Source organism: Geotrypetes seraphini, chromosome 12, assembly GCF_902459505.1.
Source record: "Geotrypetes seraphini chromosome 12, aGeoSer1.1, whole genome shotgun sequence".
NCBI lineage: Eukaryota > Metazoa > Chordata > Amphibia > Gymnophiona > Dermophiidae > Geotrypetes > Geotrypetes seraphini.
Window position 1 is genome coordinate 111,544,093 of NC_047095.1, and position 12,750 is coordinate 111,556,842.

General features: G+C 42.6%; 1 protein-coding gene across 1 annotated transcript in view; it reads right to left on the bottom strand.

Annotated features, from left to right (window-relative positions):
- The window catches only part of CCDC105 (coiled-coil domain containing 105), a 44,515-nt gene that overhangs the window by 26,890 nt on the left and 4,875 nt on the right, over positions 1-12,750 (bottom strand). Inside the window, exon 3 of the mRNA XM_033915284.1 lies at positions 5,864-5,968. Coding sequence (XP_033771175.1) covers positions 5,864-5,968 — 105 coding nt within the window. The remainder of the gene's footprint in view (positions 1-5,863; positions 5,969-12,750) is intronic.

Below are 12,750 nucleotides of genomic sequence, written 5' to 3' on the forward strand. Positions count from 1 at the left end.
TTTACTTTCAAATGAGCCTTCTCCATACCCGTCTTAATATTAAACCGTACCATGCAGTGATCACTGGATGCTAGATGATCAAGAGGTGACCTGGGAAACTACAGACCGGTGAGTCTGACCTCGGTTCCGGGGAAAATGGCGGAAGCACTGATAAAAGAAAACATCGATGAACATTTTGAAAGAAACGAACTTCTGATAAACAGCCAACATGGTTTCTGCAAGGGGAGATCGAAGGAATTAACAAACGGAAGGACAAAGGAGACCCCATAGACATCATATATCTAGATTTCCAAAAAGCCTTTGACAAGGTGCCCCATGAACGCCTACTCCGGAAACTGAAGAACCATGGGGTGGAAGGAGACGTACATAGATGGATCAGAAACTGGTTGGCGGGTAGGAAATAGAGGGTAGGAGTGAAGGGCCACTACTCGGACTGGAGGAGGGTCAAGAGTGGGGTCCCGCAGGGTTGGTGCTTGGGCCGCTGCTATTTAATATATTCATAAATGATCTAGAAACAGGGACGAAGTGCGAAATAATAAAATTTGCAGATGACACCAAACTATTTAGTGGAGCTTGGACTAAAGAAGATTGCGAAGAATTGCAAAGGGACTTGAACAAACTAGGGGAATGGGCGACGAGATGGCAGATGAAGTTCAACGTTGAGAAATGTAAAGTATTACATGTGGGAAACAGAAACCTGAGGTACAACTATACGATGGGAGGGATGTTATTAAATGAGAGTACCCAAGAAAGGGACTTGGGGGTAATGGTGGACATGACAATGAAGCCGACGGCACAGTGCGCAGTGGCCGCTAAGAAGGCAAACAGAATGCTAGGCATAATCAAGAAGGGTATTACAACCAGAACGAAAAAGTTTTCCTGCCGTTGTATCGGGCGATGGTGCGTCCGCATCTGGAGTACTGCGTCCAATATTGGTCGCCGTACCTTAAGAAGGACATGGTGTTACTTGAGAGGGTTCAGAGGAGAGCGACGCATCTGATAAAGGGGATGGAAAACATTTCATACGCTGAGAGATTGGAAAAACTGGGTCTCTTTTCCCTGGAGAAGAGGAGACTTAGGGATATGATAGAGACTGATAAGATCATGAAGGGCATAGAGAGAGTGGAAAGGGACAGATTCTTCAAACTTTCGAATAAGAAAAGAACAAGAGGGCATTCAATAAAATTGAAAGGGGACAGATTCAAAACGAATGCTAGGAAGTTCTTCTTTACCCAACGTGTGGTGGATACCTGGAATGTGCTTCCAGAGAGCGTAATAGGGCAGAGTACGGTACTGGGGTTCAAGAAAGGATTGGACAATTTCCTGCTGGAAAAGGGGATAGAGGGGTATAGATAGAGAATTATTGCACAGGTCCTGGACCTGCCACGTGAGCAGACTGCTGGGCACGAGGGACCTCAGGTCTGATCCAGCAGAGGCATTGCTTATGTTCTTATGTTCTTATATAACATCAGAAACACTTTCCCTGTTTGTAAGCACTAAGTCCAGTATGACCCGATCCAGCATGGGTTCCATTACCAACTGCTGGAACAGTTCTCCTTGTAGCAAATCCAGGATCTCCCTACTTCTAGAAGACCCCGCAATAGGGATACCCCAATCAACATCTGGCTTGTTAAAATCACCTATTAGTAAAACTTCCCCTTTTTTAGATATATTCTGAATGTCTACTATTAAATTTCTGTCCACTTCTTCCATCTGTGAAGGAGGCCTGTGTATCACACCAACGTAAATATATTTACCATTCCCTCTTTCTATATTGATCCACAGTGCCTCTTCCTTGCCCTGCAGATCCTGAAATTGTGTGGCTTAATATGATCTTTCATTAATCACCTTACACACAATGATGGTCTCTAACACAGCTGACTTCGTGAATTTTCACTAGAGTTATGGTTGTGGGTCTGAGCATTCACTTAAAAGCACATTTGGGGGGAGCAGTTACCGGATTGGAGGAGAGTTGTGGGGTGACCCGTTGCTGGTCCCGGATTCCAACAGCGGCGGCATCTCTTCCTATTTGGCGGCGCAGTCAGGCATTCACAGAGACGGACCCCTGACGTCACTGGGTCCGTCTCCAACATCGTTAAAAGCAGCCGCTGCTGCGGTTGCGGCCGCAGCCGAAGGGGCTCCCAAGGGGAGCCCCTTAGGAGCCACGTGGATAACAAATGCAGTGAAGAAGGCAATAAGCGACAAGAAAGCATCGTTCAGAAAATGGAAAAAAGACAAAACAGAGGAGAACCAAAAAGTGCACAAAGAACACCAGAAGGAGTGTCCGGACGGCATTCACCCAAGGGTACTCAAGGAACTAAAAAACGAAATAGCGGAGCCACTTCGACAAATATACAGCCTATCCTTAAAAACCGGAGAGATCCCGAAGGACTGGAAAATAGCAAATGTCACGCCCATCTTCAAGAAGGGCTCAAGGGGAGACCCAGGAAACTACAGGCCAGTGAGCCTGACCTCAGTCCCAGGAAAGATGATGGAGGCACTGATTAAGGACATCATCTGTGAACACATCGAAAACAATGAGCAGCTAAAACCGAGTCAGCATGGCTTCTGCAAGGGTAGGTCATGCCTCACAAACTTATTGCACTTCTTCGAGGGGGTAAACAGCCAGGTGGATAAAGGGGAATCTATAGATATCATTTACCTTGACTTCCAAAAAGCCTTCGACAAGGTACCACACGAAAGGCTGCTTAAGAAGATATGGAACCACGGGGTACAAGGGGTGATCCACCGATGGATCAAAAACTGGCTGGCGAACAGGGAACAGAGGGTTGGCGTAAAGGGCCATTACTCAGACTGGAAAGGGGTCACGAGCGGAGTTCCGCAGGGGTCGGTGCTGGGACCGCTCCTGTTCAATATCTACATAAACGACCTAGAGGCGGGAACCAAGTGTGAGGTTATTAAATTTGCAGATGACACCAAACTATACAGCAGGGCTCAAACCAGGGGAGACTGCGAAAATCTCCAAAAGGATCTAACGCAGCTGGAAAAGTGGGCCGAAAAATGGCAAATGAGCTTCAACATAGGGAAATGCAAGGTCATGCACGTGGGGAAAAAGAACCCGATGTTCACATACAGAATGGGGGGAACACCGCTAGGGATCAGTAACCTGGAGAGAGACCTGGGAGTGATGGTAGACGCAACACTGAAGGCATCGGCGCAGTGCGCTACAGCCTCAAAGAAAGCTAACAGAATGTTGGGTATCATTAAGAAGGGTATTACGACCAGGACGAAGGAAGTCATCATGCCGCTGTATCGTGCAATGGTGCGGCCGCATCTGGAGTACTGTGTCCAGTACTGGTCGCCGTACCTCAAGAAGGACATGGCAGTACTTGAGGGAGTTCAGAGAAGAGCAACTAAACTGATAAAGTGAATGGAAAATCTCCCATATACCGACAGGTTGAAGCAGTTGGGACTTTTCTCACTGGAAAAGCGGAGACTTAGAGGAGACATGATAGAAACCTTCAAGATCCTGAAGGGCATAGAAAAAGTAGACAGGGACAGATTTTTCAAATTAAGGACCACCACAAGTACAAGGGGGCACTCGGAGAAATTGAAAGGGGACAGGTTTAGAACAAACGCTAGGAAGTTCTTTTTCACTCAGAGGGTGGTGGATACATGGAACGTGCTTCCAGAGGCTGTTGTAGACAAGAAAACATTAAATGGTTTCAAAGAAAGTTTGGATAGATTCCTAGAAGAAAAAGGGATTGAAGGGTATAGATAGATATAGACCACTACTCAGGCGATGGGCCTGATGGGCCGCCGCGGGAGCGGACCGCTGGGCAGGATGGACCTATGGTCTGCCTCAGCGTAGGCAACTTCTTATGTTCTTATGTTCTTAATTCAAAGAAGAAAACATTGAGGAACCCCGGGAGAGGTCATTGGACATTTCGGCAATACTGGAACAATCAGATAGAGAGCTGGCTGTTCCAGCTACTCTCTTATTGTCTGTTGCTTTGGCTCCAGACAAGGATTGGATATTAAAACTTTTCTTTAAAAATAGGTCCAAAGACTTCCTGGGGCAGCACATTCAGATTTTTCCTGATGTCTCTAGAGAGACTCAAAAAAGAAGGAAAGAATTTTTAATTCTAAAACCTGGAGTGACTCAAATAGGGGGTAGTTTTTTCTTGAGATATCCATGTAAATGTGTAGTTAGATATTTATCATTGAAGTATATATTTACAGAGCCATCTCAATTGATTAGTTTTCTCTCAATGAAACGTCTTGAAAAAGGAATAACAACGTCCATGGGAAATTAGTTCCCTGCACTTTAGTCAGACAAGGATTTTTCTTACTTAATTAATTTGAATTATATATGTTCTGCTCTTAATAGTGGATCCAATAATATTGAGGACTAGTGTGAGATCAGCTAGATTAGTATTTCCTTGTAGTAAATATTAATTTTGGAATTTTAGTTTAATATGTTGTTTGATCTCACTTTACTGTACAAGATGTATATGCTTGGAAATATTGTAAAATTTTATAAATAAAAAAAAAAAATAAGCACATTTGGAGTTTTTTTATTTTTCTACTGTTATTTTTTATATACAAACAATTTATTTTGCTTGTAAGGTAATTAATGAGAGGTGTTTTATATATCACCTTAGCTAATTGGAGTTTCCCTTGTATATTGTGTTTAATATGATCTTTGACATATAATGCTATTCCCCCCTCCTTTCTTCCTACCCTGTCTTTCCTGAACAGATTATAGCCCACTATAACTACATCCAAGTCATGGTTCTCCTTGAACCATGTCTCTGTGATTGCCACTATATCCATCACTGCTTCTAGATCCAGAATGTAAAACTGTTGTCCTTTTCTGAAAGAACTGTGACTGGGCAACTACTTGTAGAAGACAGTATGAAGAGATGAGATAGAAGCAGAGAAGGGAGAGGTGTGGAAGAGAAACAGATAAGCATAGTGTGGTGTTTAATCTATAACACCTTTGATTAAAAGCTTCAGGAGAGGTGGTACAACCATTGCGGTCAAGCAACTGCATGGCACAATGGACATTTATAGGCAGTTGTCCTTTTGTACTGTCTTCTTCAAGTATTCTAGTGTAATGTAGTCCCTCAAAGACAACCACAAAAAAAATTGGTGAATTTCTAGGTTTCTTCATTCTAAGTATGTCAAAAATATGACCACAATGGCTAAAGTTGAAATTTACAAGAGCCCTCTTTTGCATAGAATGATCACTGGAAAGATTTGAACCCATTTCAAAACTAGCTCCAATCTGTGTCCTTGTTTTAAGAGACCTTATAATGGCCTGCATCCAAAATAGCAAAAAAGAGACACATCCTAAAGCAGGGGTCTCCAAAGTCCCTCCTTGAAGGCCGAATCCAGTCGGGTTTTCGGGATTTCCTCAATGAATATGCATGAGATCTATGTGCATGCACTGCTCTCAATGCATATTCCTTGGGGAAATCCTGAAAACCCGACTGGATTGCAGCCCTCAAGGAGGGACTTTGGAGACTCCTGTCCTAGAGGCTGATTCTTCATGCCAAAAGCGGTGCATGACTTTTTGGCACCTCCGTTTGGGTGCTGCCATTTGGCCACTCTAGTGTTTTGGATGCCCAAATAGGGTGCTCAAATGTAGGCAACGAAGAGTACTCGGCTAGTAATCTATAATGGCACATTAACACCTAAAAGTCCTGCTTTGTGCCAGAAGAGTCTCCCGTGTCCCATCTCACAAATGGAGAGAAGTGACCCATCTTAGAGCTAATCTGTCCATGCAGGCAGGTATCTCATAAAGTTCTTCCTTCCATTTGCTTAAGAAATTACCCACCCCGGCAGAGTCGAAATCTCTCTACGAGAGCCCTTGTTTCTGCGCCTGAGCATTGCTCACCTGTAGCTGTTCATGGGTAGTTCCAAGGTCCTCCTCCAGCTTAATTTTTAGCTTCAAAAGCTGTGCTCGCTCTGAGACCATGAGAGTGTCAGCCTTGTCTGTGTCCTGGAAGACAAAAAGTGCAAAGGAAAGGACAGTTTGGTGACCTTATGCCTATAGGAGTCATCTTTCAGTTTTCTTGAGATTCATTTGAGGACATGGTGTGGTTGAAGTATGGGATGTACCCGAAAGTTCTCTTGAAGCAAATTAATCTTTTTTTGTATACCAGGATGAAAAAATTTACTATTTTAGACAAAATAAGCTACTATCCCTCCAAAGGTAGAATAGTGTCCAGGCTAAACAGGCATATTTCATGTTCTCTGTATAGCTCTGAAATCTGCAAAAAGCTTTACCTGCAAAGCTTCACCAACTTTCAAATGAAGGTACACATCAACTTTCATTTTCAAAAATTGCATAAGAAAAAAGTACCTGCTCACATTTGCACCTCTTTCTTCTAAGTATATTTTGCTGACCAAAGTACATAGATTGTTTCAATACTGCCCCGGTAAATGCCTCCATTAAATCCAGGTTCAAGTAGATGTCCATTTTACGGTTCATAGACAACTCGGCGAAAGACAAAGGTGCGCGCTGACAACTGAGCGCAAGACGGAGGCGCGCGCCGAAGAAAATTACAGTTTTTAGGGGCTCCGACGGGGGGTTTTGTTGGGGAGCCCCCCCAGTTTACTTAATAGAGATCTCGCCGGCATTGTGGGGGGTTTGGGGGGTTGTAACCCTCCACATTTTACTGTAAATTTAACTTTTTCCCTAAAAACAGGGAAAAAGTGAAGTTTTCAGTAAAATGTGGGGGGTTACAACCCCCCACAACGCCCCCACAACGCGGCGCGATTCCCCCCCCCCCCCGTCGGAGCCGTAAAAAGAGTAATTTTCTGCGGTGCGCACCTCCACACTGCGCTCAATTGTCTGCGCGCGCCTTTGTCCCGGCGCGCTTTTGACCTGACACCCATTTTACCTACACAATGGGCAATTTATAAATAACAATTTCCATGACTACTGCCAATGGGAATAGCTTTGAAAAGAAAACAGCCCTTGAAAAAAGAGCAAGTCTATAAACTAGACACTGTAATTTGCATATGTGTTACATACGTTTAGAATACTAGCATATTCGTATGTATGTGAGCATTTATGTATGTATATATTCATATTAGACTACTCCTAAGCACCAATGTCATACACAGGGGCAAAAAATAGACCAGACATATGCATGGCTCCCACTTACGCATGCTATACATGTCCCTTCTGCACGTAGGCTCTGCTACTTGGTTCTATGACTGGCATAAGTGCAAGTGCCTAAATGTTGGGCATGAATACGTACTGTTAAATTTCAGTAATTTTAATAGAGCAATCTCCTGTAGACCAGTGGTTCCCAACCCTGTCCTGAAAACCCAACCAGCCAGTTGGGTTTTCAAGATATCCCTAATGAATATGCATGAGAGAATTTGCATATAATGGAGGTGACAGGTATGCAAATCTCTCTCATGCATATCTATTAGGGATATCCTGAAACCCTGACTGGCTGGTGGTCCCCCCCCCCCCCAGGACAGGGTTGGGACCACTGCTCTAGATCACTGTCCAATGCCTCATCCCAGAGTCTCACCTGTTCTGTGAGGTCTGTGATTACTGGTTTTACTTCTCCGAGGTGTGTTTCCATTCTGTTTTTTGAACTTGGTGCTATCAATGAATCCTCTCCCTATTTTTGGTCTTATTCTGGATGTTTTTAACTGTTTCTTACCTTATTAAAGTTCTGAACCCACACCGACATGGAGCATGTTTCAACTAATAGCATCAGGGAACGGTCCTGAACTTCTGCAAAATACTATATGAGCCAGCCAACTTCACCTTTTGAAGAGTGTTTATAGTATCAGCATAAATTGTGTTAGAATGGTCCAGATGCAATTACAATGTGGAAGTATAAGAAGGAAAAGTTGAGTTGACCGATCACGAAGCAATCCTGCAGTTGGGTAAACTCTTACGGAGTTCCGCAGGGTTCCCCTTTATCCCCTACTTTGTTTAACATTTACATTGCCTCTCTAGGGAACTTATTGCAAAGTTTAAAAGTAAAATTTTATATCTGTGCAGATGATATCACTACAGTTATTCCTTTTACTAACCTGACTTCTGAGATAAAAAAAATAATTTGTCTTTTATTTTAAAGAAAATTGAATTGTGGATGACTGCATTTAAATTAAAACTCAATTCTGACAAAACCAAATCCTTTCTGGCAAGCCCAGAATGACAAAATTAAAGATTTATCGATTTATTTGAATAATCAGGTCTTCTCAACTGACTATTCCATAAAAATTTTGGGAGTGACATTGGATCAATCTCTGACTTTAGATGAAAAGCGGATGTATTGGTTAGAAAATGCTTCTCGGTATTGTAGAAACTAAGATCTATCAGAAAATATTCTGATGCTGTATCATTCCGTTTATTGGTTCGATCTTCCATTCTAAGTATGCTTGACTACTGTAATATCATTTACTTGGGAACGTTTAAGAAAACCCTTCAACGACTTCGAGTTATTCAAAACTCGGCTGTTAGATTGATCTTTGGGATGAAAAAATAGGAACATATAAGTCCCTATTATCAAAAATTGCACTGAGTTCTGTTCAAATTTTCTTGTCTTTGTTTTAAATCAATATTTGGGTTGGTCCCTACGTATCTGGTCTGTCATTTTAAACTGAACTGTTCTAACAGGCCTACTCATAGAATTCATATGTTCACTTATCCTACAATAAAGGCCTGTCGATATAAAGGATTCTTGGATAGAACTCTTGCTTTCCAGGCAGGTAAATTGAATGAATGGTTGGGTAATATCATTATGCATTCCTCATTCTACTTCAGTTTTAGAAAATTAGTAAAAATAAAATTATTTAATCAATTTGTAAGTTAAGGTTTTACTGTTTTTATTTTCACATTGTATGTACGTACTGATGATTTTATATTGTGTTTTATTCTCTGATTGTCCAGCACTTCTTGTTGTAAACCGCCTCGAACTATTATGACTTTGGCTGTATATAAGAATAAAATTATTATTATTAATGCAGAGATTATATATCATTAAATCACCATGCAGGCTTCAAAGCAGTTTACAAAAACAATTTGACTAATACACCACAATACTAATACTTTAAGTAATTTCCCTCTCTGTCCCAATGGGCTCACAATCTAAATATGGAAAAAAAATATACAAATATTTTCATACATACCAGGGATAGATAAAGGGAAGCATGAAAGAGGAAACAGTACAATGATCCAATAATAGGCACAACAAAAGAAAACCCTCCAACTTAAAGAATCCCAAAGAAAGAACAAAAAAATAACAGCAGTAAAAAACAAACTCCCAACGCCCAACAAAATAACCATTAAAGGCTACAAAAATGAAAAAAGTAAAATAAAAATAAACCCCCGTCTTTTTCACTTATTTAGCTAGGGGAGAGCACCGACACATAGGCTTTGTCAGCGGACTTCACCAACAAGTGTGGCTGCATTCCCCTGCTATCTACAGAGAACACCTGATACAGGTGAGCAACTTTGCTTTCCCACACTGTATAAAGAACTGAACATCAGGAAGTGCTAGCCATCTTTCCTGCACTAATTAGCTGGATCTCACAGATTACCTGCCTTCTGCCACATGCACATTTCTCCAAGAGACATCTTCAGCATCAAGTCATAAGCCATCTCTGTTATTACCAAGGGGAATGATATTTGCTCAACTTTGGGTGTGTTTTCTCTAATTAGCTGCTATCTCTTGTTTTCCTAGGCTATATAACCCTGAATATAAATCTGAGCCACTTATGAGTTTATGTTATACTATAAATCAGGGGTAGGGAACTCCGGTCCTCGAGAGCCATATTCCAGTCGGGTTTTCAGGATTTCCCCAATGAATATGCATTGAAATCAGTGCATGCAAATAGATCTCATGCATATTCATTGGGGAAATCCTGAAAACCCGACTGGAATACGGCTCTCGAGGACCGGAGTTCCCTACCCCTGCTATAAATGAAAGCCCTTATTTTTATAATAATGGACAGTGTTTTTGCATGTCAGCATTGTATTGTCATAAGGGTGCAGGGTAAGAATTCAGATCGGATCTTTGGGGAACATAAGAGTTCTATATAAATTCCATTACACACAGATATTTGTTCCCTGTTTACCTCTCTTTGGGGATGGTTGCCCTGTGAGCGTTCCCTGCCCTAATTACCCATCTAGATATATTTACACAGGGGAAATACGAGATGGGGGAAGCAGAGAAAGACCTGGAGCACAGGGCAAAGGATAGACGATGGATCTGGGTAGGGGGAGCAGAGGAAAGAGAGAGACCTGGAGCAAAGGGGAGAAAGAGAGGGAGCGAAATGCTGGACTAGGGCAGTGGTTCCCAACCCTGTCCTGGAGGAACACCAGGCCAATTGGGTTTTCAGGCTAGCCCTAATGAATATGCATGAAGCAAATTTGCATGCCTATCACTTCCATCATATGCAAATCTCTCTCATGCATATTCATTAGGGCTAGCCTGAAAACCCGATTGGCCTGCTGTTCCTCCAGGACAGGGTTGGGAATCACTGGACTAGGGGTTGGTGGAGGGCAAAGAGAGAGCCTGCACAAGGAGTAAGGGTGCAAGAGGAAGGGAAGAGAGAAGAGAGGCTGGACATGGTGAGGGACAGGGAAGGAATTATTGTGACACTATTTTTTTATGTTACGGAATCACTTGGCTATTTTTGCTGTTCATCATATCATTTTACTTTATTATTCTCTGTAGAACAATATTGGACCCCTGAGGAAGGTAATCAATCAGCCAAAACACGGACCTTGAGGGTCCCCTCGTTAGAGTACACCATCTTGTTCATATGTACTGACCATCAACTTGTTCAACATTTGTAATTTTTTAACATTATTATGCCATTTTGTTTTTTTAATTGGAATACATTTGCTTATTCCCATTCATGAGTTCCACTTCTTGCCTTGATTTCCCGCTGAAAAAACAGCTATAACTCCACCACAGGACCTAAAAAAAAACAGTGATTTTAGAATTTCTGGGGTGGGGGAACAAGGCTACAACAAAATATGACCTAAAAACCCCCACAATTTCAGATTCCTCCCCCCCCCCCCAACTAAAAATGTGCTGCAGCCTGCCACAGCTCTTCTCAGGGTAGCTGGCATAAGGAGAGGATCTCTGCCACCAGGAAAGCTGCCTCTTCAGCTGCCAGTCAGGCCACAGCCGAACTGAGCCTCAACCCCCGGGACCAGGATCCAAATGCCGTGAAGAGGTGGGGAGGAAAGTGCAGCTGACACCGTGTGCACTCCAAAGAAACACAATCGGTGCTCATATAGCCTGCGCTACACTCATGATCAAGTCAAGGAGTGAGCAAACAGCAGGGGAAACCCCTGACCTCCACAGCTCTAGAAGGCTGGATTAGCAGGTCCCCCCGCAGGATCCATCTGTCATCTGCAGACCAAAGTCTGCTCCTCTAACACAGGCTAGGGCTAGGCAGTCACTGGAGCTGAACAAGAACATAAAATCCCACAAAAAAAACTGCAAAATATATATAGTGTTCCCCCGTGAATGCGTGGACTCACTCATCGCGGTCTGCTATGACCGCCTCTTCCTGTAGTAAAGTCGGGTTACACCAAACAGGAGCTGCGTGTCAAAGCAGCTCCTGATTGGTGTAGCCCGACTTTAATACAAGAAGAGGCGGTCAGAGCAGACCACAAATGATTTTCTTCACCTACCAGCTGCCCTCTCCTGCCTCCTCTGCCTTTTGACAGGCGAAAAATCGCATTTGTGGACGCTTGAAATTCGCAGGGGTTCCTGGAATGGAACCCCCGCGAATTTCGGGGGGGAGTACTGTATATGCAAAACAAAAAAGATGACCGAGCAGAGCAAAGTTGCTCCTGCAGGCTTACTTGCAGAAGAAATAACTGACTGGAAGCAGCAGACATCAGGAAGAAGGCGGAAGTACTGAATTCAGTGATCAGTATCTTCTGCAATGGAGAGGATGCAAGACCCTTGGTTCAGCACACCATGGCCCTATTGCACTGGAAACAAGCATTCAAACACATGCAACACGCATTCAAATTAAAATGTATTTTGTACATATCTCACCTATCATAATATTACTAGGCAAGTTCCAGAGATATACATTAACAATATACTGTACACATAATACATGCAGAACATGTGCCCTTACAATCATGCACAAATGCACATACAAAATAGAAATACACACGCATAAGATAAAAACACAAACACATATACACTAACGCACACCCAAGTGCAGAGCGGTTGGAAAGAATTCCATGAGCCATGCGTGCTTTTTTCACTTATCATCAGATTATAAAAACAAGCAAGAAGCTTATCACCTTGATTAACACACTGTTTTGATTCACACACCACCTATACCTCTAGTTTGTTTGTTGATATTTCATCAGTCTTTAAAAAAAAAAAAAAAATAGGTGCTTTTTGGAAATATTTTGGGCGCCCAGCGATTCAATTATTCCCACAGGTGGCAGAGTGACAGTAATTTCCCTTTCCCCACTAATTAAGCTTTTCCAGCAATAATCAGAAACTACTTCACAGCTCTCACCTAGCAGCTTATTTCCAAGAATTTGGCTGCAACTTCCAAAACCTTAAATGTAATAAGACACTCATAGAAGCTAATTAAACCCTCCAACCCATCAGTGCAGCATAACACTCTCAGGTCCAGATGCACAATGCTCCAACGCCACAGTAAAAGTTACTATGGTGGGAATGATTTTCACCCAATGACGGATGCTCATCACGAACAGCATGCAAATTACAAGTGCACACTATTTGTGTGGAACAGCACCAG